We start from the raw sequence: 23,725 nt of genomic DNA, 5'->3' as shown, positions 1-23,725 counted from the left end.
ATAAACACTGCCAATATTTATGGCCCTGAAGCTCGTTATAGAGGCAAACAAATGAGCAGACTTTATTTATATTAGTATTCACATTTGTCAAAAATGTTACTTCCATTGTTAAAATCTCAAATCAATTTTTCATTATCAAGAAAGTCTTCTTTGTATTATATGGGTACAAGAAAAATTTAAATAAAATTATGGGTATGAAATATTAGGGTTGCTATACGTCTCAGATTTTCCAATCAAGTTAGCATTCCAACAATAATTCTTGGAATGAATAAAATAAATGCTCTGGCTTTCAATGACCAAGAAAAGAAAGAAAAAAACAGTGTTTCCTTTCTTTTCATAGAAAACATTTTATTCTCTTCAATTTATGCGTAAAGATGCTAAAAAGAGTAAAAAATATAAAGAACTTGACAAATATAAGCATCACATTAATAAGTTCACGATTCATTACTGAATGAAACATCTGGCTTCATTATGGTATGTTAGGGACAAAGAGTTTTGCTCAAGTTGAGGTATGGTTATTGTTAGTAATCTACTACTCTTAGTTTCCATCTGTCTTTTGCTTCAGAATTTGATATTTAAAGTTCGTTCTGTGCAACATTATTGCCTTCCACTAAATTTCTTGGTAATTTTAGAACCACCGTCCACAACAATGTCAAGAAGAAAATTTTGTTCTTGGCAAACCTTGTTATTACATTACTTAGGTTATACCAGATATGGAACAATGGAAAATGTTGAACAATTTTGATAAAATAGAAAATTATGAGAGTGAAATGTTGTATTTCATATTATATGCTACAGATAAATGGTATATTAGTAAGTAATTTTGAATCAAAATTGTTTAACTTTTTCTCTACACAAAAATGGAAGCAAGTTTCCATTGCTTCCTTGATCAGGGAATGCTTTTGTAATTTCAGAAAACTTCTCTGAAGATTTTAAATCGGAAATTTTACGTGAAAATGTTCCTCTTATTAACCAATATTTTAGCTTACCGAATTAGCTAAGTTGTGAAATAAATAGTGTTGTTATAATTGAAGAGTCCACTGCAAGAATGATGGATGTCATTTGGAATACATTTTGCAGGAGAAGCAATTGAAAGTTTGAAATGCTTAGCGCTCAAAGCTTAACTGTGATTTTCCGATCATTACTGGACAATGACTATCAGTGTTAATGCCATATATCTCTCCATCTACATTCTATATGTCTTAAGCTATGCATTGACAGTCTTGGTTCATTTTCGACAAGAAAGTGACATCCATCATTCTTGCAGTGGACTCTTCAATTTAGATTAGTTCAGTGAAGTTCTGAGGAAATTATAGACATAGGTAACTGTATTTATCTTTACAGTTCCTGTGTCTGATGGTAGGTAGTTAGGTAGGTGGAGTGCATTGTGTTATTCATTGTCAACAAACCTGATTTTGTTTGCAATGCCACCAAAAAGATGGTGTTATTTTAACTATAAATTACACAGTGATTGCCCATACACAAAGAAATTTAAGGATGACAATGAAACTTATTTTCTTCTGCACATTTTAAAGAGAAGTAAAGTGTCCCGGATTTTGACTTTTTAAATATGGAAACCCTAGAAAATAAACATACAAACGTAAATAGAAAGTAAATGTATTCGATTCTAGAAGTGTATTTCAAGATATCAGTAAAATTATATTTTAGGTTAAAAAACGTTTTTACTGTAGTGGACATAAGGGAACAATAACTGATATAATTATATTTATTTACATAAACAAACTTGATCACTGAATAAATACATAATCACTATTTCTGTCACTTTACATAAAAATAAGAAAATTTTCTGCAGTGAATGATTCTCATAGCAGCAGAAATGAAGATTAGTAAAAGAAATTACGAAAAAGTAAATTATGGTCCTTGATGCTTGTATGAACAATCTTCATCTTTCAGTGGACAACCATCTGGATGATTGACATGAAACCAACAAGGCTTTTGTTTCCTAGTCACGTTTCCATATCGTTCCATCCTAGATTTATTTTTTGAAACAATTTTCTTCTTCTGAGGTACTGCCTGTACAGACGGCATTTTTAATTGAACATGTCCTTGATTAACAAAGAAAACTTGACTGTTGTTTTTCAGCAATGTTTGAAGTCCACCACATTCGTTCTTGAGTTCCATTCTCTTCTGTTTTGGAATAATAGAGGCCAACTCTTCAAGCGACATAATTCCTCCTGCATTCCACATTCGCTCAGTTCCATCCAGACTATCTATGGATTTAGGCTGCCACTTGCTCAACAAATGCTTGGCAATTAATATCACTAACTCCTCTATTAATCCTCTGTCAAGGCGTGTACAATTACGCACCTTCTCCTCATTTTCACGAATCTTGTAATGCTGCAACCAATCACTCTTAATGTTATTTTCCACGCCTGACAGATGTCTTTCATCCATTTCTTCTGTCTTCTGATCAGTTTTCGAATTTATGAACTCTTTAATGATTATGTCTATTTTTGTTGCTTCTTCCACAGGATAATTTCTTTCACCACCGACAAAACATATTCTTTTCGTAGATGGAATTCTAAGTCTATCAATTTCAGTTTTAAAGCCACATGTATTACATAAGTTGTATATGTAATCCATATAATCCATGTACTGACTACGTGAGGAGTCAGTTCGTTGATATTTTTCACCACTGAGTTCATAACAACAACAAGGCAAAAGAAAGAACTTGCACTTGTACGAGCTGCGTGCTGCAATAATAGGAATCCAAGGTGTCAACTCATCTGAATGGTTGCCAATTATCCAGTCTACTTCAGGGAACAGTGATTCAGCTGATGGAACAATTGGCTGAACCTGAAATAAGAATAAAGAACACAATGTAAATTGCATATACTTTTACACTATATACTAGTAACAGTTTAGCCAACATCTTATGGAAATATCTGATAGTGTGTAACAGATCGTGAGAGAATGGCATGAAGAACTATTGTTACTGCACAATACACCTGACTCCAGGATATGTGTCAATTTGTACTTAACACAATTACTAAAAAAGTATCTGCACACTAATAGCCTATATCCCAATTAATTTGTGCATATCTTTAATGTGTTAAAATTTCTGTTTGAAGAATATGTGATTTAAGGTACTTTGTAGTGTTTGTGTGAATACATAAGAAAAAAGCTCGAGAAATTCGTTGGGTGTTGGAGCTCTTTTTGAGAAGATCGCCAGGTTATAAAAGAAGGAAGGGAAAGTAATAGAGAAATAAGAAAAGAAAAAGAGGGAGAAAGAAACTGACAGCAATGCAGAGAGAGAGAAAAGAGGGGGAGAAAAGGAAGGAAGAACAAATGAATTTGTAGTAGACATTTTTGGTAAGATTAAACCCCGAAACTAATTCCGATTCACCCTCAGCAAAATCAAAAGGAGTACGATTGGTTTCAGCTAAACATGAAGTAAATCAAATTATAGTACAACAAAGAAAAAATAATAAACCCAATTGAAAATAAATAAAACCAGTAAAATAAGGAATTACAAATCAAACCAACAAAGACAAAAATAATCTAAAAATAGGAGTAAAATAATAACACAAATAATTAGATAAAAAAGGAAATGTCTGCTATGATATGGCATTGCTGCCAGGAAGTCAAAAAGGATAGCAATGGCAAAGGAAGCTTTTAATAGGGAAAGGAGTATTTTCTGCGGATCTTTGGAAAATAATTGAGGAGAATACTGAAATATTTTGTGTGGAGTGTGCCAATGTATGGGGGAGAAACCTGGACATTACAACGAAGTGAACAGAAATGACTGGAAGCATTTGAAGATTATTTTATTTACTTATTTAATGTGGCGGAGTTAAGGCCATCAGGAGAAGAATGGAGTCTGTAAAATGGACAGACAAAATAATAAATTAAGCTGTGCTAGAAAGAGTGGATGAAGGAAGAATAATGCCAAAACTGATCAAGAAGAGAAAAAGAAATTGGCTGGGTAACTGACCAAGAACATATCTCCTGATTTACTAACATGCTCCATTTCAGATCATAAGCTTATTGCCCTTGTTGTGCACAGTACATAACAAATGAGCTGTTAATCGCAATGCCAAAGTGGGTAAACAAAGATGGCATACCATCAAAAAACGTGATTTGGTTTATTGACGTTTATAGACGTTATAATATTTTCCTGTTAACGTCCTGTCAAAAATGGAGTGCATTTAATAATTTCTGATTAAATTAAATCAATGTGACTGTGCTAAGGGATATTTCTTGTAATACACAATTTTGTTCAAATGGAGACTGTAATACGTGAATAGTAAACTCCCTTTTTATATGAGCTGAGGCTAATAATGGGTAGGTGGAGATCTGATTTGTCTCTTGTATTACAATTTTGAATGTTCTGATTAGTACTAATATATAAAACATCAACAGGGAAAGAATTCATATGTGGCTGCATTTTATGTTTGGAATGAACTCTGTCTGTAACATGTGTTTAAATTATTCAGTTACCATAATTTCGATAATTAACAACCTTGAAACTCCACTGTAGATAGAGATGAAAGAAAATAATATCAAAGAGCATACAGGTAAAACTATGTAATGTAAACAAGAAATATATAATTCTGAACATAACTGAAATTTTGAAAAGAAATCATATATACATTGTAACACAGTATACATACTTGGAGCTTCGTAGTACTGGGATAAAGATCCCATATTCGCCTCTTCCTAACATCTAATCCAATGCCTTGGTGACCTTCACTATTCAATATATGAACCAGAAGGCCATTTCCACAGCCAAGGTCAACAAATGTCTGGTAAGTGTTGGAAATTCCTTTCTGCAATCTGTTTTGCTCCCATAGTAGTAACAGGTACGTTGCTATTGCAACATCTTCATACACAAATTTCAATGGATCAGTATTCTCTGGCCATATCTATAAAGAAAAGCACAGAATATTTTGTAAATCCTATCCTGCACACGTCTTATGATCTTAATTCCATACAAGAAGACTCTGCATATCAACAAAATCCTTCTGCGCCTGGTCCCTGATTGGTCCTGTGCTGGCAAATTAGACAAGCATTGACACATGTGGAGCAATGACAAGATGTGACGTGACATGACAGACAATTATTTTAAATTAACTTAACATAAAGCATTAAATAAGAGATTTTTACAACAATGTTCTTACATTATGAAACACCCACGTCAGGTAAGGGATTGTTTCTAAAGGATTTTCCCCATATGGTGTTTAAGCTCTGAATTACTGGCAACTGTCTCAACTATTATAGCTTACAGCTTACACTATCACGTATGTTGTAGGAAGTTAACACACAATTTTAAAACATCACAGCACTGATACAATGTCATGCACTGCACAAAGAACATACAGAAACTGACTGAATGACGTTTCCACCTCCATGTTTGGGTTATATGTGTGAGGCAGCCAAATTACATAACTGCTTGTCATCTTATCATGCCCCATTGTTAATGATTAGTGCGTCCGTGCTTGTCTCTGCCTACAATTCACATTCCTTCTTTACAGTCGCAATTAGTTTTTCCAACTACTTCGTCAGATTTCCTTTTCGTGTTTAAAGAAACAGCACACTGCCTAATAAGTCTTCGAAAATATACAATAGGCTATGTTTTCAGACTGGAAACTAATTAACATCATGTTCTAGGCGCCATAAAAAGGTTCTTTGTGCTGCAGTCAATAGATGGGCTTCAAACATGTGTATTTGTTTACATGAAGAGTCTTTTTGGTAAATTTAACTGTATAAAGCAACTTACTTACTTATTGGCTTTTAAGGAACCCGGAGGTTCATTGCTGCCCTCACATAAGCCCGCCATTGATCCCTATCCTGAGCAAGATTAATCCAGTCTCTACCATCATATCCCACCTCCCTCAAATCCATTTTAATATTATCTTCCCATCTACGTCTCGGCCTCCCCAAAGGTCTTTTTCCCGCCGGCCTCCCAACTAACACTCTATATGCATTTCTGGATTCGCTCATACGTGCTACATGCCCTGCCCATCTCAAGGGTCTGGATTTAATGTTCCTAATTATGTCAGGTGAAGGATACAATGCGTGCAGGTATAAAGCAACTACTGAAGCTAACTTATTCCTCATTTAATTATAAATAAGTAAATATATGTGAAACTCAGAAGAATGTAAATATTCTCACCTTCACCATTTCAGCTCCATATTTTTTTTTCAGATGTTGGTACATTTGACAATATTTATCAATGGGAACTAAGTTGAGTGAAGCAGAAACCAATCCAGTGTTTTCTTTTTCACCTGTCTCAGCTGTATCAGCCCACTTAATTATTTTTGGAAACAGTTGCTCTTTCAGCCAAGTTACACTTGCCGACTTAATATCATTTCCAATTTTTAAGGTAATGTTTCTTTTTTCCTCTTCATAACAGAAACTGTAAGGAAAATGGGGTGAGAGGTTGGGTTCTTCACATGCTTGTTGCAGCGCAATGAATGTTGCCTCATTTTTATGTTTATCTGTAACACAAAACCGAATTCTCATTTCTAAGAACAAAAGAACAATGCATTTTGAGACTAATGTTTGTGTTCATGTGATGTGGGGGGGGGGAGGTATTTTAGAAAGGCATATCATATAGATTAAAATGAATAACGTGAATTTAAAAAAAATGTTAGTTGTACATTTTAATAAATGAAACTGTTACTACAAATCTCTACTAGTTTTACTTCCTCAATGATCCCATTTTTTTCAGTAACAAAACACATTCTGACCACCTCTGTGGTGTAGGGGGTCAGCATGCTGATCTCTTACGCAGAGGGCCTGGGTTCGATTCCCGGTTGGGTTGAATTTCCTGGTTGAGGTTTTTCAGGTTTTCCCTCAACCGTAAGGCAAATGCCAGGAAATTCGGGCCATAACATCCCTGAATATCACCAGCCTCATTCATCACCGAAATCATATTCATAACAAATCAGTATACATATACAGTCCCCACAGCAATAGAACCAGTCTCAACAATAGTACACAGGCCTTCGGATTTCACTCAAAAATTGACTCGTGATATGACTGAAGATGTTTTAAAGTGAGTATAAATAACGGCGAGAAAAAAAACATATTCTTTTATGATGAAGACAGAGTACCTAATCATTTAATAGTAAACAATGACTGCCAACAAGACTTGGATATTTTCGGTATTCTGTTTAATATAGATTGCAAAACTGAAACCAGACATTCAGCTCAAATTAATTAAGTTGCAATGTAACACTCAATTGAAGTAATTATTTCTCAATGTCCCAAAACTTTCTACAAGTAAGTGACTTATCAAAATCAAGTTTCCCAAATTTCCAGAAGCTTTAGGTTACTGTCATGTTTGCATCTTCATATGTGAGCAAGTTTTTTCTATGATGAAACTTCGAAAATGTAGTGTTAGCAACAGAATGACAGATGACGGCTTCACTTCTAAGTCATCTCGTGCCAGTTGCAGAGTACTGAAATTTATAACACATATTCTTGAAGAATGTAAGACTATTTGTACGAAATCTTGGCTGCTAAAAACCAAAGCTGATTGATATATTACATTTCAAATTCTGATCCAGAAAATTTCAAGAAATTGACTTATCTTGTTCTTTCCATGTGATCTTGGTTTAACAGCATATGATTAAAAGAATTTAAAAAATCCGCAGCAGAACAGCCCATTAAAAGTCAGGGCTGACCAGCCAACTGCAGGCCTTACAACCACACGTCTCTGCAGAAGTGAATGAACATCTAACCCGAACAGAGGTATGATGTGGTTAGCATGATGATCTCCCCCAGCCATTATTGTTGGTTGTTGTGATCAGATTTTGCTACATATCGCAGCTCTCCAAATGCATCACGATGCTGGGTGGACACTGGGTCGCATACACTGACCAAAATTTCATAAGAAAATTAACTTCCCCCATGATGAATTGAACCAGAGCGCATTCCATGATGCCTTAGACCACAACACCACAGAGAAAGACATAACATGATTTTACAAAATTTTGTTTGTCAGTTATTCTGAACTCTTGTTTTTGTTTACTCCTAAGGAACAAACCATGCCCTCAAATTATGATACCACTGATAACTCATTGTGGCGGCCGGGTAGCTCAGTTGGTAGAGCAGTTGGCTACGGACTGGAAGGTCCGGGGTTCGATCCCAGGTGGTGACAGGATTTTTTCTCGTTGCCAAACTTTCAGAACGGCCCCGAGGTTCACTCAGCCTCCTATAAAATTGAGTACCGGGTCTTTCCCGGGGGTAAAAGGCGGTCAGAGCGTGGTGCCGACCACACCACCTCATTCTAGTGCCGAGGTCATGGAAAGCATGGGGCTCTACCTCCATGCCCCCCAAGTGCCTTCATGGCATGTTACGGGGATACCTTTACCTTTTACCTGATAACTCATTGTGTCATAATTTGTTTATTTACATCATCATTCATTACGATAATTTAACTGTTTCTAATGCAGTAACAGCATCATTAAAGGACAATAAATTGTTGGAGGCTGGCTCACCATATATATATATCAGTGTCATCTTAAATTGTACAACAACTGAATGCCTTCAACAATTTCGGAAATTGTCGTTGCTTCAATGGCAAACCTAATTTCGAGTAACATTGATTTAGAAAGTATAAATGAAGTTTTGTATCTTTTGGGATTTAAAATATGATCGTTTAAGTGTAAAAAAGGAATAAATGAAATAAATTAACATGGAAAGTATAGGAATTATGCTGGGATTTCAGAAAAAAGCAAATAAGTGTGAAAAACTCATAAGTGCGAAATATATAAAACAAGTGTTACTATATTTTAAGACTCAACTCTCAACTGATGTTGAATTTGTAATGTAGGTCTATTTCTAATACAGGGACCAGCAGAGGAACAGGCAATTTTAAGGAGTGTATATCACTCATATCACAGCTGAGGGATAATAAACTGCGCACATGTTCTGTCGCCAATACAATGCCATTTAGTCATCATGGAAAGATGGAGTGATGTACAACGTGCTTTGTAATTAAAAGTTTTACAAGAATGACAACAGTTTTGAGGCTATTAGGCGTGAATTTCATCATTTTAATTATGGTAACATAATCCTCTTCCATATGCTCATGCAGTTTACTCATGCAAAATTCATGTGGTATGTCAATTAGTACATCATGATATTCTCAACTGAAGGGTGTTAAATTGCAGGGAATGAAGACGAAGACTTATGTGGATGTCTGACGAAGCACATTTTCATCACAGTGTTAGTCAATTAAAGGACATTCTTTTCAAGAAAGAAATGGCAGACTATATACTTCATGATCTCATGTATATCATTTAATAAAAAAAATTAATTCCTGAGTCAAAAACCAACTATTTATAATCACCTGTTCCTTTACAGACCCTGTATTTCAAATCTATATTTTACCAACCTAAAATGGCAAGCTCGTGACTAGGTTGAAATTTATCGCTGTTTCTTGGTAATAGCTTCTTGATGTAGATATAGACTCCAATCTCAGATGTATCAACAATTTTCTCTGTTTTAATTCCAGCCCCTTGCAAAGTTTGCATAATTTGATCATCATTCACAGAAGTGTCACTCATTAAGTTTACATCTCTCAATTTGGATACTAGAATTTTATTATCAATTTGCGAGCTTGATAACTTGCCAATATACAAATGAATGGCACCACATAACCTTCTGTTAACCAGATGTGGATTACCATTCCATATCTCCAGTGCTTTCCAGAACTGCTCCACTGTTGCAAGCGTGTTATGTCCAATCATATTTGTTTGGTTGCTTGATGTCATGGTGTGATTAAGTGAAGCAAAAATATTCTACGTAACAAACATTGATGTTTCAGCTTCTATGTTGTGCTATTTTGCTATTTTATTTGAATACTGAAACAGAAAAACATTGATCTTTAAGAGTTAATATGACAGTGACGTAAGAAAGCACACATAAAAATAAAAGCGACTTAAAATACATATACTGATAACATAATTATTTCTCCTATTTTTTTTTACAGTATGACTAATAATTTTAAAGAAAGTAGCCCACAACTTCTACCAGGTAATCAATAGAGACTAGGTCCATGACACAGCGCTTTTGCTCCAAGTATGCATTCTATCATCTTCCAAGCACTAAGAGACATCTGATAAATATGCCATTGAGACTCTGAGAAATAGATGTGTGCAGCAGATAAAAGGTAACATTTGTTTCATTAATGCCCATCATATTCTAATATTATTCTTTTGTGCCTGGCATACATAAGCAAGCCAATGAGTAAATTATGTTTGTTTCTGTCTCCTTTTCATGCAAGTTAAGAAAAATTCTCTGTTAAAAAAGTATTCATATACGATTCCCACATTCTGACAGAACTGCTAGAAAAGTATGATGGAAACAATTTCCTGGTGTTGATATTAAAAATCGTTGAACTGTTGTTTAGTATACAAATTGCGGGAAAATGGAAGTTTTATAAGCAAAAAACCCAACAATATGTATTTAGGGTGCTATTCATAGACATTTTGTTAGCCCGCACTATGAGCGTGCTAAATTAGTCCCGACTATCAACTGGTTACTTGTACAGGATTCATATCATATCATATCGCTAACACTGATTTATGAATACGAAAAACGTTAGTTCGCTGATCATCCACCAGAAGCCCGTGCTAAGAATGTCTATGAATATGGCCCTTAGTGCTTACAGAGGAGACTTTAGATAGCATTGCATTTCAACTAGGAAATTCTCCTAAAGTCTGTTATGCAGCTTCCTCAACAAACAGGAATTTCTTACAGTTTAGTTTAGAAATAAACAAAATTATTAAAACAACAATCTTAAAAAGTTATAGTAATTAATTATTTAAGATATTCCTATTATACCCTTCCATGGCAGTTTGTCACTACCATCCAAAAGTTAGGTAGAGTTAAATGAGGGAATAGTGATCTTAGGTTAGGTAAAGTTAGCTGAAGAGATAGCGACCTGGCAACTCATACAACTCTATCCAGCCTCTGGCTGGCAATAACAAACTACCATGGTGGAAGATTAACAGTAAAAGTATCTTAGTTTTAAATTAATGTTTTCACTGCACAGTATAACCTCAATTAACCATTCTGTGGATTATCCATCACTAAAAAGAGCATTTTTAATGGTTTATTTTACAACACTTTATCAACTGCAATGGTTATCTAGTGTCTTAGTGAAATGAAGGTGATAATGCCAGCGAAATGAGTCCAGAGTCCAGCACCGAAAGTCCCCATTGGTTGAGGGGAAACCTCGGAAAAAGTTTCAACCAGGTAACTTGTCCAGACCAGGATTTGAACCCGGGTCTGCTCATTTCAAGGTCACACAAGCTGTTACAACACAGTAGTGGGCAAGAGCGTGTTTTTAAGTGATATGCAGTAATGGCTTACATTGCTCTTTACCACTTTCTGAATTGTGCCTAATAGTCAGCATAACTTCACTGAATATGTGTAACTTTCGTTTGTTTGTGTGCCATGTTTAAATAAATACTTTCATTTCCTTTAGATTTTCATAAATATTTCACTTGCTGACTTTTTGAAGCACCTTAAATTGTGCCAGATAGATTTAAGCCCATTAAAATTGATATTATGAATTATCTGTTTTCCTCAATTAACAATTTATTATGTTCTGTCCATTAAAACGGATAATCAAAGTTTTACTGTAACATTTATTATGGACTGTCATATTATTGTTTGAGTTTGTAATACTAGCTGGCCTATCTCCAACATCGCCCATTCTGCACATGGCAAGTATAATAGCCACAATTTCACCATTACTGTCGGCTCTACAAAGGTTTCTTCTATAAACATATATGTTAACATGGAATTTCTGTAACACTCATTAAAAATACAGCAATCTAAATGACTAATACGTCTAGACTCATCAGAGGTCAGTATAAAATGTTAAGGCTGCTCATCAAGTCAATATGGAGTCTTATAGTGTCGCCATTTTTACTCATAATTCATAAACAGTATTACATATCTCATTCTTCACATGGTGCAATTTATTTTAGTTGCAGCACCAAGCTGCACGTTATTTAAAAACAATATCTCTATCAAAGACTTGCCAGGAGGCACTGCTTACATTACCACAATTAAATAAAATTTAAAAAGCCTGCCACATGTTAACTATGAGTGCATAGCTATAGTATGCATAAATGCCTCAGCGAACAAAGATTCAAGACTATCCAAGCAATACTACAAGCAAGCCAAGATATAAATTAAAAGTTACATAAGATCTACTATAAACTTTGGAATGCTTTATCTACCTGTAGTAGCACACTGCCATCAGTTCACAAGAATTCCTCCCATCAACTTTTACTTAACACATTCAACACAAATTTCTGTTAAGTTTATATGTAACATAATACAGCACTGTGTAGGACCTACATGTATTATGATAAAATGATGCATTTGCATTGCCATTTTGTGAGAATAAGGTGTTAAAACTCATGGTATGTCAATGTCGACTTCTGCCCTCACACTTCTTTTCTGTCTTCATCTACTTACTTAGGCCTACTTAGTTACTTATAAATGACTTTTAAAGAACCCAGAGGTTCATTGCCGCCCTCACATAAGCCCGTCATTGGTCCCTATCCTGTGCAAGATTAATCCAGTCTCTATCATGGAGAGTGTCATGTCGGAAAGCAGCTAGCAGCTAAGAAAACGCTCCTCACTCAAGTGTGTTTTTTGAAGGTGTATATAAGTTTAAGAGTAATAGAAATAGTCGTAATAAGTTTATTTATAGTCGATTGTTCGGTACAGTAATTAAGTTCTGTATTATCATCATGACCCGCGGAAAGAAAAGTGAGGAATCAGAATCAGTTGAGGATGTGGTGAAGCGTGTTGTGAAGGCAACGTGGGCAGAGGAAGCCATGGCGCAAGGTATTGCCAACCTTATACGTGAGTCGATTTGTGAAGAACTAAAAAAAACAATCGAAATGAACACTTCTGTAATTCAGGACCTGAAGAACGCACCAGCAGAACGTGATATCAAAATAAAATCTCTGGAGGAGAAGCTAGTGAGGAAGACGGACGATCTGGAGCAATACCAGAGAAGGCAAAGTCTTCGCATCTTTGGAGTGGAAGAAACTGAAGGCGAAAACACGGACTGCATCACCAGAGACATCGCCGTAAAGATTGGTGTGGAACTTAGTGACACTGACATCGATCGCAGTCATCGTGTTGGACGTAAAAGTGAAAATAAGCATAGGCCAATAATAGTTAAGTTTGTTAGTTATCGAAAACGCAGTGAAATGTATCGGAATAAAAAGAAGCTTGAAAATAGCGGTATTGTGCTTAGAAAGGATCTAACCCAGTTACGGTACAAACTTTTACAGGACTGCACCACACGTTTCGGATTGCGCAATGTATGGACTGTTGATGGCGCAATTATGGTGAGCACCGAAAATGGAAAGAGACATATTACATCCGCAGCAGACATTGAGTGTTGAGTGTTTTTTCTCTTGTGCTAGTTTTAAGTAAGCTAACCAATTAACCTATAGAATAGCTGCGCTAAGTGGTAAGTACAGTTGTTAGTTTCAATAGTTCGTAAGTTGGCACCATTGAAACTCCGACAAGTGTAAACCTACCAACAACCCCTAGCGAGTCACCTCTGGCTGTAACTCACCCTCTTTTAACAATAGAGCCAAGCCTGTCTAGGAATGTCACCGACCCTCCACTTTCTCTTTCCACACCGACTACAGCTGACCTCCTTAAACAATCTTTCACTTCCCACCCCACTAACCTTAAGGTAGCACACGTCAACACTCAAAGCGTTATTTGTCATTTCAATGAATTCTATTCCATATTCGCTCCAAATGATATGCATGCAATTCTAATTTCCGAAAGCTGGTTGAAACCTACACTGTCCTCTTCTCTTGTAGATATTAATGGTTATGTACTGTGTCGAAATGACAGAACAGGCAAAGGGGGCGGCGGTGTAGCAGCTTACATTAGATCTGATCTTCGACCTAAAGTTATTCTTCATTCTCCCTCAGAGTACAGTGCACGGCCTGAATATTTATTTATTGAAATTTTTGCAAGTCTACAAAAGTGTCTTCTGTGCGTTGTCTATATACCACTGAAGATAAATCATTTAACTGACGTAGAAAATTCACTTTTAGACATTTTGCCGCTTTATGAACACGTTGTAGTAATGGGTGACTGTAACAACAATCTTCTAGTAACGTCCCCTTCCAGTGTACGGCTCTCAAACATGTTTGCGGCCTGCAATATGACAATTCTACCGCTCCAAGCCACTCATCACACAGAGACTGCAGAAACACTACTAGACATCATAGCAACTACAAATCCCCACAAAATAATAACGCACGGACAACTACCGGCGCCTGGGATTTCTGCACATGATATTATATTTGTAGAGTATTCATTGCAGTGTCCTAAGGCGACACCAAAACGCATTCAGTATAGGGATCTGCGACATATCAACGACGCCTCTTTAATTTCTGATGCGTTATTACTGCCATGGCGTGATGTTTGGACTCTCCGTACAGTAGACGAAAAAGTACAAGCTTTTAACAACCTTGTTATTACATTATATGACAAACATGCCCCAATAAAAACTAGATGCATTACGAGACCTCCAGCTCCCTGGATGACTACAGAAATCCGATCATTGATGAGAGACAGAGACAAAGCTTTTCGGAAATTCAAGAGACTAAAAGTGACATAGATTTCTTGCGGTACAAGCGACTAAGAAATATGACCACACAGACGATTAGAAATGCTAAGCTTAGACATGCTTACAGCCTCATTGAACCTGATATTAGAGCATCCGATATGTGGAGAAATGTTAGGTCAATCTAAATCACAAATTGACAATACTACTTGTCTAGATGATTTAAACAATTACTTCACATCCACCACTACCCACGCACCTGACGCCGCAACGAAACAACAGACTATTAATGAATTAATCTCTACACCTGCCCCAGCACGAGACAAGTTCTTCTTTTCCTACATAACACCTTCTGACGTAAAATCAGCACTAAAGCGCATCAAGTCAAAATCACAAGGAGTAGACAATATAAATATAGAACTTCTGAACAAAATTATGGACATAATTCTTCCAACACTAACCCATATATTCAATGCATCCATAATGACTTCACATTACCCAGACATATGGAAAAAGGTTATTGTTCGTCCCCTTCCTAAAATTAAGTTACCTGTAACACCTAATGACTATAGACCAATTAGTATTCTTCCTGTTCTCTCAAAAGCTTTGGAAAGAATTGTGCACAAACAACTGACAGATTACCTCAATACTCACAATATTCTTGACCCTTACCAATCAGGCTTCAGAACGGGACACAGCACATCGAATGCACTGCTTAAAGTGACTGAGGATATACGTGAAGCTTTAGACAAAGGACAGATCACAATACTAACACTTTTAGACTACTCCAAAGCCTTCGACACTGTAGATGTTGACTTACTAATTGCAAAATTAAGAGTACTGCATTTTTCTGATAATGCGTTAGCGTGGATGGACTCCTATCTTCGTGAACGCCAACAGTGCGTGTCTATTAATAATCGTTATTCCACTTGGCGTACCACGAAGACTGGCGTACCACAAGGCTCTGTCCTAGGACCTTTACTATTTTCTATTTATATTAATGATATTTCTTCTAATCTAACATCCTGCCGACACCATATTTATGCTGACGACATACAAATCTATCTGCATACTCGACCTAACTACATAAATGACGCCATAACTAAAGTTAATGATGACTTGAATTCTATATCCATATGGTCGAAAACGCACGGACTTAATTTAAATGCAAGTAAATCGCAGGCAATCTTAATAGAACATCAAAGATCGAAGTGTGACAAACAAAATTTGCCACCGATAATTGTAAATAATACTACTATTCCATACAGTACGACTGTGAAGAACCTTGGTATTTATATGGATTGTCACCTGGAATGGAATGGACAAGTGAATCACACTTCCAAAAAAATATTTTCCATTATTCACTCATTAAAGCGACTGAAGAACTTTCTTCCTGATAAATTAAAATTAATCCTTGTACAAACACTCGTGATGCCACACTTTGACTACTGCGATATTATATTAAGTAACCTAAATGCAAATTTGAGCAACAGGCTACAACGTGTGCATAATGCGTGCGTCCGTTATATTTGTAATATTCGTAAGTATGATCATGTTTCCCCGTCTTTCCAAACTCTGTCTTGGCTAAGGCTAAGCGATCGACGAGCCCTGCATTCTCTTGTTCTCTTATTTCAAATTCTGCGCACCGCTGCCCCAATATATTTGGCTTCTCGTTTTCAAAATTTATCCGCATATCATCAGCTAAGTACAAGATCTTATTATAACAATTTACTCATTATACCCTACCACAAGACATCTTTATATTCTTCATCCTATACAGTTTCAGCTGCTAGAAATTAGAACTCGCTTCCGAGTGATATAAGGGGTTGTTGGACAATAACTTCATTTAGGTCAAAATTACATAAATTCTTACTTAACAGATGAATTGCTGATTAATATTTGTTACTTATAATGAAACTAACATCTGTCCATTCTTATTATTATTATCTTTAATTTCTCTAAATAGATTTACAAAACCTCTAATGGCAATTACATTAATATTCTCATTATAGAAATAGAAATATATATATTCTCCCTGTAACATAGTCCTAGTAAGCTTATATTAAATTAATTTTCATCATTTTACTAGCTATCTCAAATATTAAATTAATTATAATTCATTGAATTAGATTAGCTCATAAATTATGTTACTACCTTACCTTATAGATTTATCTAAATTTAAATAAATGTGTAGTGAAGATTATTGCTGGAGAACCTTTTAAGTGTAGCGAAAATATTTGTAATTTAAATTTATGTATTGTATTGATTAAGGCTGGTTGAGTGGAAGAGAAGGCCTTATGGCCTTAACTCTGCCAGCGAAAATAAAACATTATTATTATTATCATCATAACCCATCTCCCTCAAAGCCATTTTAATATTATCCTCCCATTTACGTCTCGGCCTTCCCAAAGGTCTTTTTCCCTCCGGCTCCCAACTAACACACTATATGCATTTCTGAATTTGCCCATACGTTTATGTCCTACCCATCTCAAACATCTGGATTTAATGTTCCTAATTATGTCAGGTGAAGAATACAATGTGAATGTTAAATGTAGGCAAGGGCATGAAAGAGCAAAGAGTGATTAAAATTGGTAGAGAGTAACAACCTCTCCAGTGTAATAAGTTAATAAGGTTGTGAATTACACTGCGTGTGCAAACTCACATTATACTCTTACATCACTCTAGGGTCATGAACTGTTATTGAACACACATATGAGTTAGCGTACCTTAACTTACTTATCAGTCACTGTAATCTCATACTCCCATCCCTGTTAACCCCATCATAAGGCTCTAACCTTAGGAGAAATGCTGCTGCCCCTGTTCGGAAGCACGCCCAATTTACATTTGTTTTATACAAAAACATTTCCAAAAAACAGCTTCACTACTAGACATTTTGCTAAAATGAAAAAACACCACTTTCTGACCATTTTTTCTCCCTCAAACTCGCGAGTTTGTGATCAGTCATACAGAATAGCTGTACGTAAAGATCCCAACAGTAGGTTTTTTTCCTTTCTCTCTTTCTTTCCACCTGAAGACGAAGGGAGAACCACCCTTCGAAACGTTGTATCTTAATTTTTGATTGTGACAACCAGAAATGGGAAAAGTCCAAACCCCTCACCTAAACATTAATGATCCACCATTGCTTTCCAACCCCTCATTTAGATCAACACAAAAGAAGTGATTTTGGTATTCCTAGCAGTTTCCTAGATAGAGAAGCAATTGAATGTTATAAGAAACGCTCATGTTAATACGATGATCTCTACATTACTAGTAACAATGAATCTATAATTTCACCACACCAAATTCCATTCAGTACTATTGTTTCAAGCAATTCTCCAGAAAACTACTCTAGAGGAAGCACATTTTTGTTTGCTTCACTGGCTTCTGTGAGATGTTGGCTATAGTGATACGATACACATGTGGTTTTAATTAGCATCCGCAAATACTTTCAACATAAAAATCAGCTTTCAACCCTCTACTTGTTACCAATATAACATTCGAGAGGTCTAGGACGCAATACCAGAGAAACGCACCATTTCCCTGAACCTCTCACATGTTATGTTGGTAATATTAGTAGAGGGGAAGGGAGATGTGCCTCCTTTAGTGTAGTTCTTCTGGAGAATTATTCATTCACAGCATTGGAGTCTAGTTTTAAGCAAAATAAGCCTCAGGCTGCTGTATAGGTCTTCAGGTCCCTTCTCCGTAAAAGAGAGTGTGACAGAGAAAGCACTTCACAAACCTTTTTCATAACCCACTTAGCATCTTCTAGCGCTCTCTCTATAATTTGTTTCACTCGCGTTGGATCAGTTTCCGTCACATGCTGTTTGAAACTCTGCAAATGAGCACATAAAACTGAATAGAACAGTACACATAATAAATTTATTGGCCAATCTTCGATATCGCCCCACACACCACACACGAGACAGACGTCTGATTTAAGGGCAATTTACCTGTTTAATACTATGCTTGTAAAATTCTTGTGCATCTTTGGGTAATTTCTGACATTCACGAAGAAGATATTTGTATAAAGATTTGGAAGTACCTACTCTCATACTCATAAGGAAAGCACTGACAGCAACAACTTCCCTAATCCTTCCTGTTCCTGAGATTACGTCGAATTTTCTAATTCTACCCGTTCTAACCTTTCTGGACGACGAGGTCAACAAGATTGGCTAACCTGCGTCCTGCAGTATTGCCAACATCAACTTGCGAAAAGCTAAACAAGTTTTCAAATACTCACCAAATTTGTCATAAAACCTATCAATATACAGCACGCCGTAGTGCAGCCCTACTTTAAAAATTGACTGAATTCCCATGCAATTAATAATTTCACTTTTAATGATAATAGTACCGGTATTTGAATTTTGAATCCACTTGTAAATTTCACTCGTGGATATTTAGTTTATTCTACAGGACTTTCATTTGAAAACTTCCCAGTCTAAATAACTAATAATTATTTAAATTGAATTCAATTTAAACAAAAAAACACGTCAATTTAGATGTTGGGGGGAAAATCTGAAACCAGGCTTAATTGTATTTTAGATTTCACCCCCACCCCCAGCCTCTCCCCTTTAGAAATTTCAAATGTCACTTCTATTATTATTATTATTATTATTATTATTATTATTATTATTATTATTATTATTACAAACATGTTTACAATGTAATATCACATCTTCCTGTGACCAATGTCCTACGGCCTTATTCTTTTTCTCCAATTCTCTCTATTTTCCCAATCCCGTTCTTGGAGTCCTTTCTCTGCCAAGCTTTATTTATGTCTTGCAACCAGGTGTTTTGCGGTCTACCTCTGCCTCTCCTTCCCTCTGGAATCCAATCTAGGAACATTTTTCAGTATTTCCAAATATTTAGCATTTTTCTTCTTCAGTTGCTTGTTGGAGAATTAACGAAAGAAACATGCCGTCATCGAATTAATGGTGAAATTCCCCACACTACATATTTCCTCGGCCTCATATTACTTAAATAATCCCCTCAACTAACCCACTAACTTTGTCTCATACCTCGGCTTAGTTACCCCCCATTTACCCCATCTCCCATAAACTTAAGTCAGATGTTAGTCTCATGTGTGATGTGGGGCGATAATGAAGACTGCCCGAATTATTTCTCACTTTAGGTTTGTTCCAACAAGCAATTAAGAACGTGTTCTGAACTAATATCGAATTTCTTTCGATGCATGCGACAGTTGTGTACGATGTCAGAATTAGTTCTGGATTTTACTTTGTTGCCCTGATCATATATAACAAATTGGCCAACAGTAGGCCTATACATATTTTCTAACTGAAAAAATAATGAAAAGCAATTAAAATCAAAATCGTGACAACAGAGCAGTAAATAATTACTATGACCACTGCGAAAATGAAAATTAAAAATTCTGGTAACTTTCAGAGTTGAACTTCGAACCCCTGATTATGGTTATATTGTGATCAGGGCTTGAACTCATTTCACTGGCATTATCACCTTCATTTCACTCATACATTAGATAACTATAGCAGCTGATAAAGCGTCATAAAATAAATCAATTAAAAAATTGAAAATTGTAGTTACCTATTTTTAATAAATAGAAAACTGTAATTAGGTACAATACTAGGACCAACACATTTCCAGAAAAATTTGACACATGACAGTTAAACTATTGCAGCCAACCTTTATAGTATTTTGAACTGAGTGACAAATGGTGCTGTTATCAGCTTATAAATTCAACATGCATGTAGTAGCAGCAGCAGCAGCAGCAGCAGCAGTAGTAGTAGTAGTAGTAGTAACAATATTGATTTTTACAAATCATGGCTATGTTAGGCTTATTTTTGGTCTTACTCTAGTTTCTAATCATTATATACCATAATTTATCAGTTTATAACGAACACAATAGATATAGGTAATACAAGACAGTAATTACAATAACAAAATAATCTAAGTGTCGGTTCTCTCTTTTTTTTTTATTGGGTTATTTTATGACGCTGTATCAACATCTCAGGTTATTTAGCGTCTGAATGAAATGAAGGTGATAATGCCTGTGAAATGAGTCCAAGGTCCAGCACCGAAAGTTACCCAGCATTTGCTCGTATTGGGTTGAGGGAAAATCCAAGGAAAAACCTCAACCAGGTAACTTGCCCCGACCAGGATTCGAACGCGGGCCATCTGGTTTCGCGGCCAGATGTCCTGACTGTGGACTGTCAGTTCTCTAGGAAGGACTTGTGCATAATATAAGCATTAAATAAAGGCACAAAATATAAGTAGACATGATATAAAACAAATTAGAATTATTACAAAATAGGTCTAATTTACTCTAGGACTCTTGCAATTGTAGAAATATTACAACCATTCTAAAGGGAACTGGATGAGCATGTTAGTCTTTCATGAAAATGTTTTGTGTTGGATCCCCGGTAGTGACTGTCTTTCCTTTCATATCTTTGTTGTTCCACGTACCTTCCTGGAGATGACTAAATAATTCATTTTCTAGGCACACCCCATGTTCAGAGATGTTTCCGTAAGACCAAAGTACTGGTAACAAATGCAGAGCTTTTATGTCTTAGCAACAATGGCGATTCTTCCTGTTCAGTTCTTGCAGATTGTTTATGAAATAGTAGGCCTATTCATCCTGCAAAAATAAATAAATTTATTATCTAGCAATGAATAAATTAATTATAACCAGTGGTGCATTTATTACATTTTGAGCTGAACAGAGTGATATTATTATCCCAATTCAATTGAGTCATAATATAAAGTATGGTAGTATTTATAATTTTCTAATTCAGAATCTCTAGACACTTAACATCTTCAGACAAATTAAATATTTAAATTCATATGCACCACAGATTATATTTTTTATCTTGTTTGGCCAAAGAAGGATGCATGAATCTTGTAAACAAAATGAGAAATCATATCGTTTATTTTTGTTGGTTCCCTTGGAAACAAAACCATTTGCATGTTTCCATTGATCTTGGCTTAATTACTAGGTAGGCCTACTGGTACAGTACTTCCAATTTGTGGATCTTGCATAAGAACTGTACATCCGCCAATATCAGATGACAGTGAAGAAGTGAAATTGAAATTTACATCCCAATAATTGACTCTTTCACAACACAACACAATGTTTGAAGAAATGTATTACTGGTACGCTCTTTTATGCTTAATATTATTTCCAAGTGATATCAGACTTTTGATTTTTGATCATTTGCGTTCTGACATTTTTACTCCAAAGGAAAATGTCTTGTAATTGGAATTAAAAGAGAATGAAAAGACGGACTGAACCGTACATTCTGTTTTTATAAGCAACATTTTAATCATTCATCCAAACAGCTCTGTAAGAGTATAATACCGGTACTTGTGGATGGAGCACCTGTAAAAGGTTTTTTTTGGTTCTGTGATATGTTCCGTTTTCGATAATAATTATATTAAAGAAATTATCCCCAAACTAAATTCAGCGTGTTTTGCTATTAGATTTATGCAAGAGATAGCAAATATCAGTATCTTAAAAACAGTATACTTTGCATACTTCCACTCGATAATGAGTTTTGGAATAATACTCTGGGGAAAATTCTAAAATAGTAACAGTATATTTCTACTACAAAAAAGAGTAATAATAATAATCTGTGGGGCTACAGCCCGTGGAGGGCCTAGACCGACCAGCTGGCTGCTGGCCTCATGCCCACATGCCGAAGCAGAGATGGACAATCATCCAACCAGAATGGAGGTATCGTGTGGTTAGCACGATGATCCCCCCAGCCGTTACAAAAAAGAGTACCCATACTTAATTAGAATAATACCACTGGTGGACTAAGTGCCAAATCAAAATCCAGAGAATCATGTAGGGCCATTTTCTAAAGCTACAAATAATGTCCATGGCATGTCAATATATTTTTTCATTAACAAACTTCCTACTATGTAATCGTGAAAACTTTGCAACTACGGTAATTCAACAGTTCATAGTGTAAATACTCGTCAAGAAATCTCTTTCATATTCTATCAGCAAGTCTATCATGCTATCAAAAGAAGTGTGTTAACTTATATGACAGTAAAAATTTGTAATAGCCTCCCTACAAATAAAAAAAAAAAAAAACAAACTCAAAACATAAAATTATATGGGGCCAAATTAAAGAAGTACCGGTACCTAATTTCTCACGCATTTGTTCTGTAGGTAAATTTATGACATTCAACAACACTGATGAATATTTCTGTCTTGTATTAAGTATCAATACTCACCACTGGTATTGTATTAGTATATTATAAAACCCTCTGGTATATTGTAAAACCCTTCTGCTCAGAACTTCTGTATAGGCCTATATTTCAACTAGACTGTGACTATGAATTAAGGGTTTGTGATATGGTACTACTGGAATTATTTTTTTTACATGTTCCATATTCTAGCTGTGAAGCAATGTACGAATACCTTGGAATGTGAATAAATACAATACAATACAGGCATAGACGGTTGCTCTCTTTGGTTCACTAAAAATTGTCGATAGAGAAAAGCAGAACAATTTCTGATTTCCTATAATGCCTGAACAGACACAGGACGCACCTAAAAAGCGGGACATGCCCAGCAAAATCCGAACATCTGGTAACCCTACTCCAGTGCATCCCTTCGTGCATTCAACTTCGAAGGAATGAAAATGCAGACAATAATTGACTATGAAAAAAATACTGATTGGGGGTAGAGGGGAAAGTGTTATTGACAACTACTAAACATCTTACAAAACCAGACTGTAAAATCTACTATTAAATTAATCTGCAAGAAAGGGTGTGGGATACAGGAATTACAGAAAGATTTCTTTAAAAAAAAAAAAGCTCAAAGATAACAAGAAAGAGTAACATTCAGTTCATAAACATGACAAGACTGCATTGCGAACACATAGGTACAAAATATGAATTTTTTAATTAAGGTCTAAATATGCAAGTACTAATCTCTTTAAGAAAGCTGTTCTCCAACATGTGATAATTTAAGCAGGTATGAAGGAGATTTGATAACTTTATTTTGTGATGTCAGAAGGAAACTGATAAAACTAAAAGCCTGATATTAAAAGAGAGTTTCTGCACCCTCGACGCCCACTAAACACTATGTTGATGTCAATAGTGACATATGTTCATGTTCGTAAAACTTAAGAAAGAAT

General features: G+C 35.6%; 1 protein-coding gene across 1 annotated transcript; it reads right to left on the bottom strand.

Annotated features, from left to right (window-relative positions):
- Positions 1 to 1,708: 1,708 nt before the first annotated feature.
- On the bottom strand, positions 1,709 to 18,783 carry LOC138691128 (probable tRNA (uracil-O(2)-)-methyltransferase). The gene is made up of 6 exons (XM_069812862.1): positions 18,551 to 18,783; positions 18,340 to 18,432; positions 9,369 to 9,837; positions 6,137 to 6,462; positions 4,635 to 4,886; positions 1,709 to 2,817 (listed from the first exon to the last, which is right to left on the bottom strand). The coding sequence occupies exons 3-6, from the start codon at positions 9,745 to 9,747 to the stop codon at positions 1,873 to 1,875; spliced, it is 1,902 nt and encodes a 633-aa protein (XP_069668963.1). The 5' UTR covers positions 9,748 to 9,837; positions 18,340 to 18,432; positions 18,551 to 18,783; the 3' UTR covers positions 1,709 to 1,872.
- Between the last annotated feature and the right edge of the window lie 4,942 nt (positions 18,784 to 23,725).

This window comes from Periplaneta americana, chromosome 16, assembly GCF_040183065.1.
Source record: "Periplaneta americana isolate PAMFEO1 chromosome 16, P.americana_PAMFEO1_priV1, whole genome shotgun sequence".
Classification (NCBI taxonomy): Eukaryota; Metazoa; Arthropoda; class Insecta; order Blattodea; family Blattidae; genus Periplaneta; species Periplaneta americana.
This window is presented reverse-complemented; position numbering and strand designations above follow the sequence as displayed.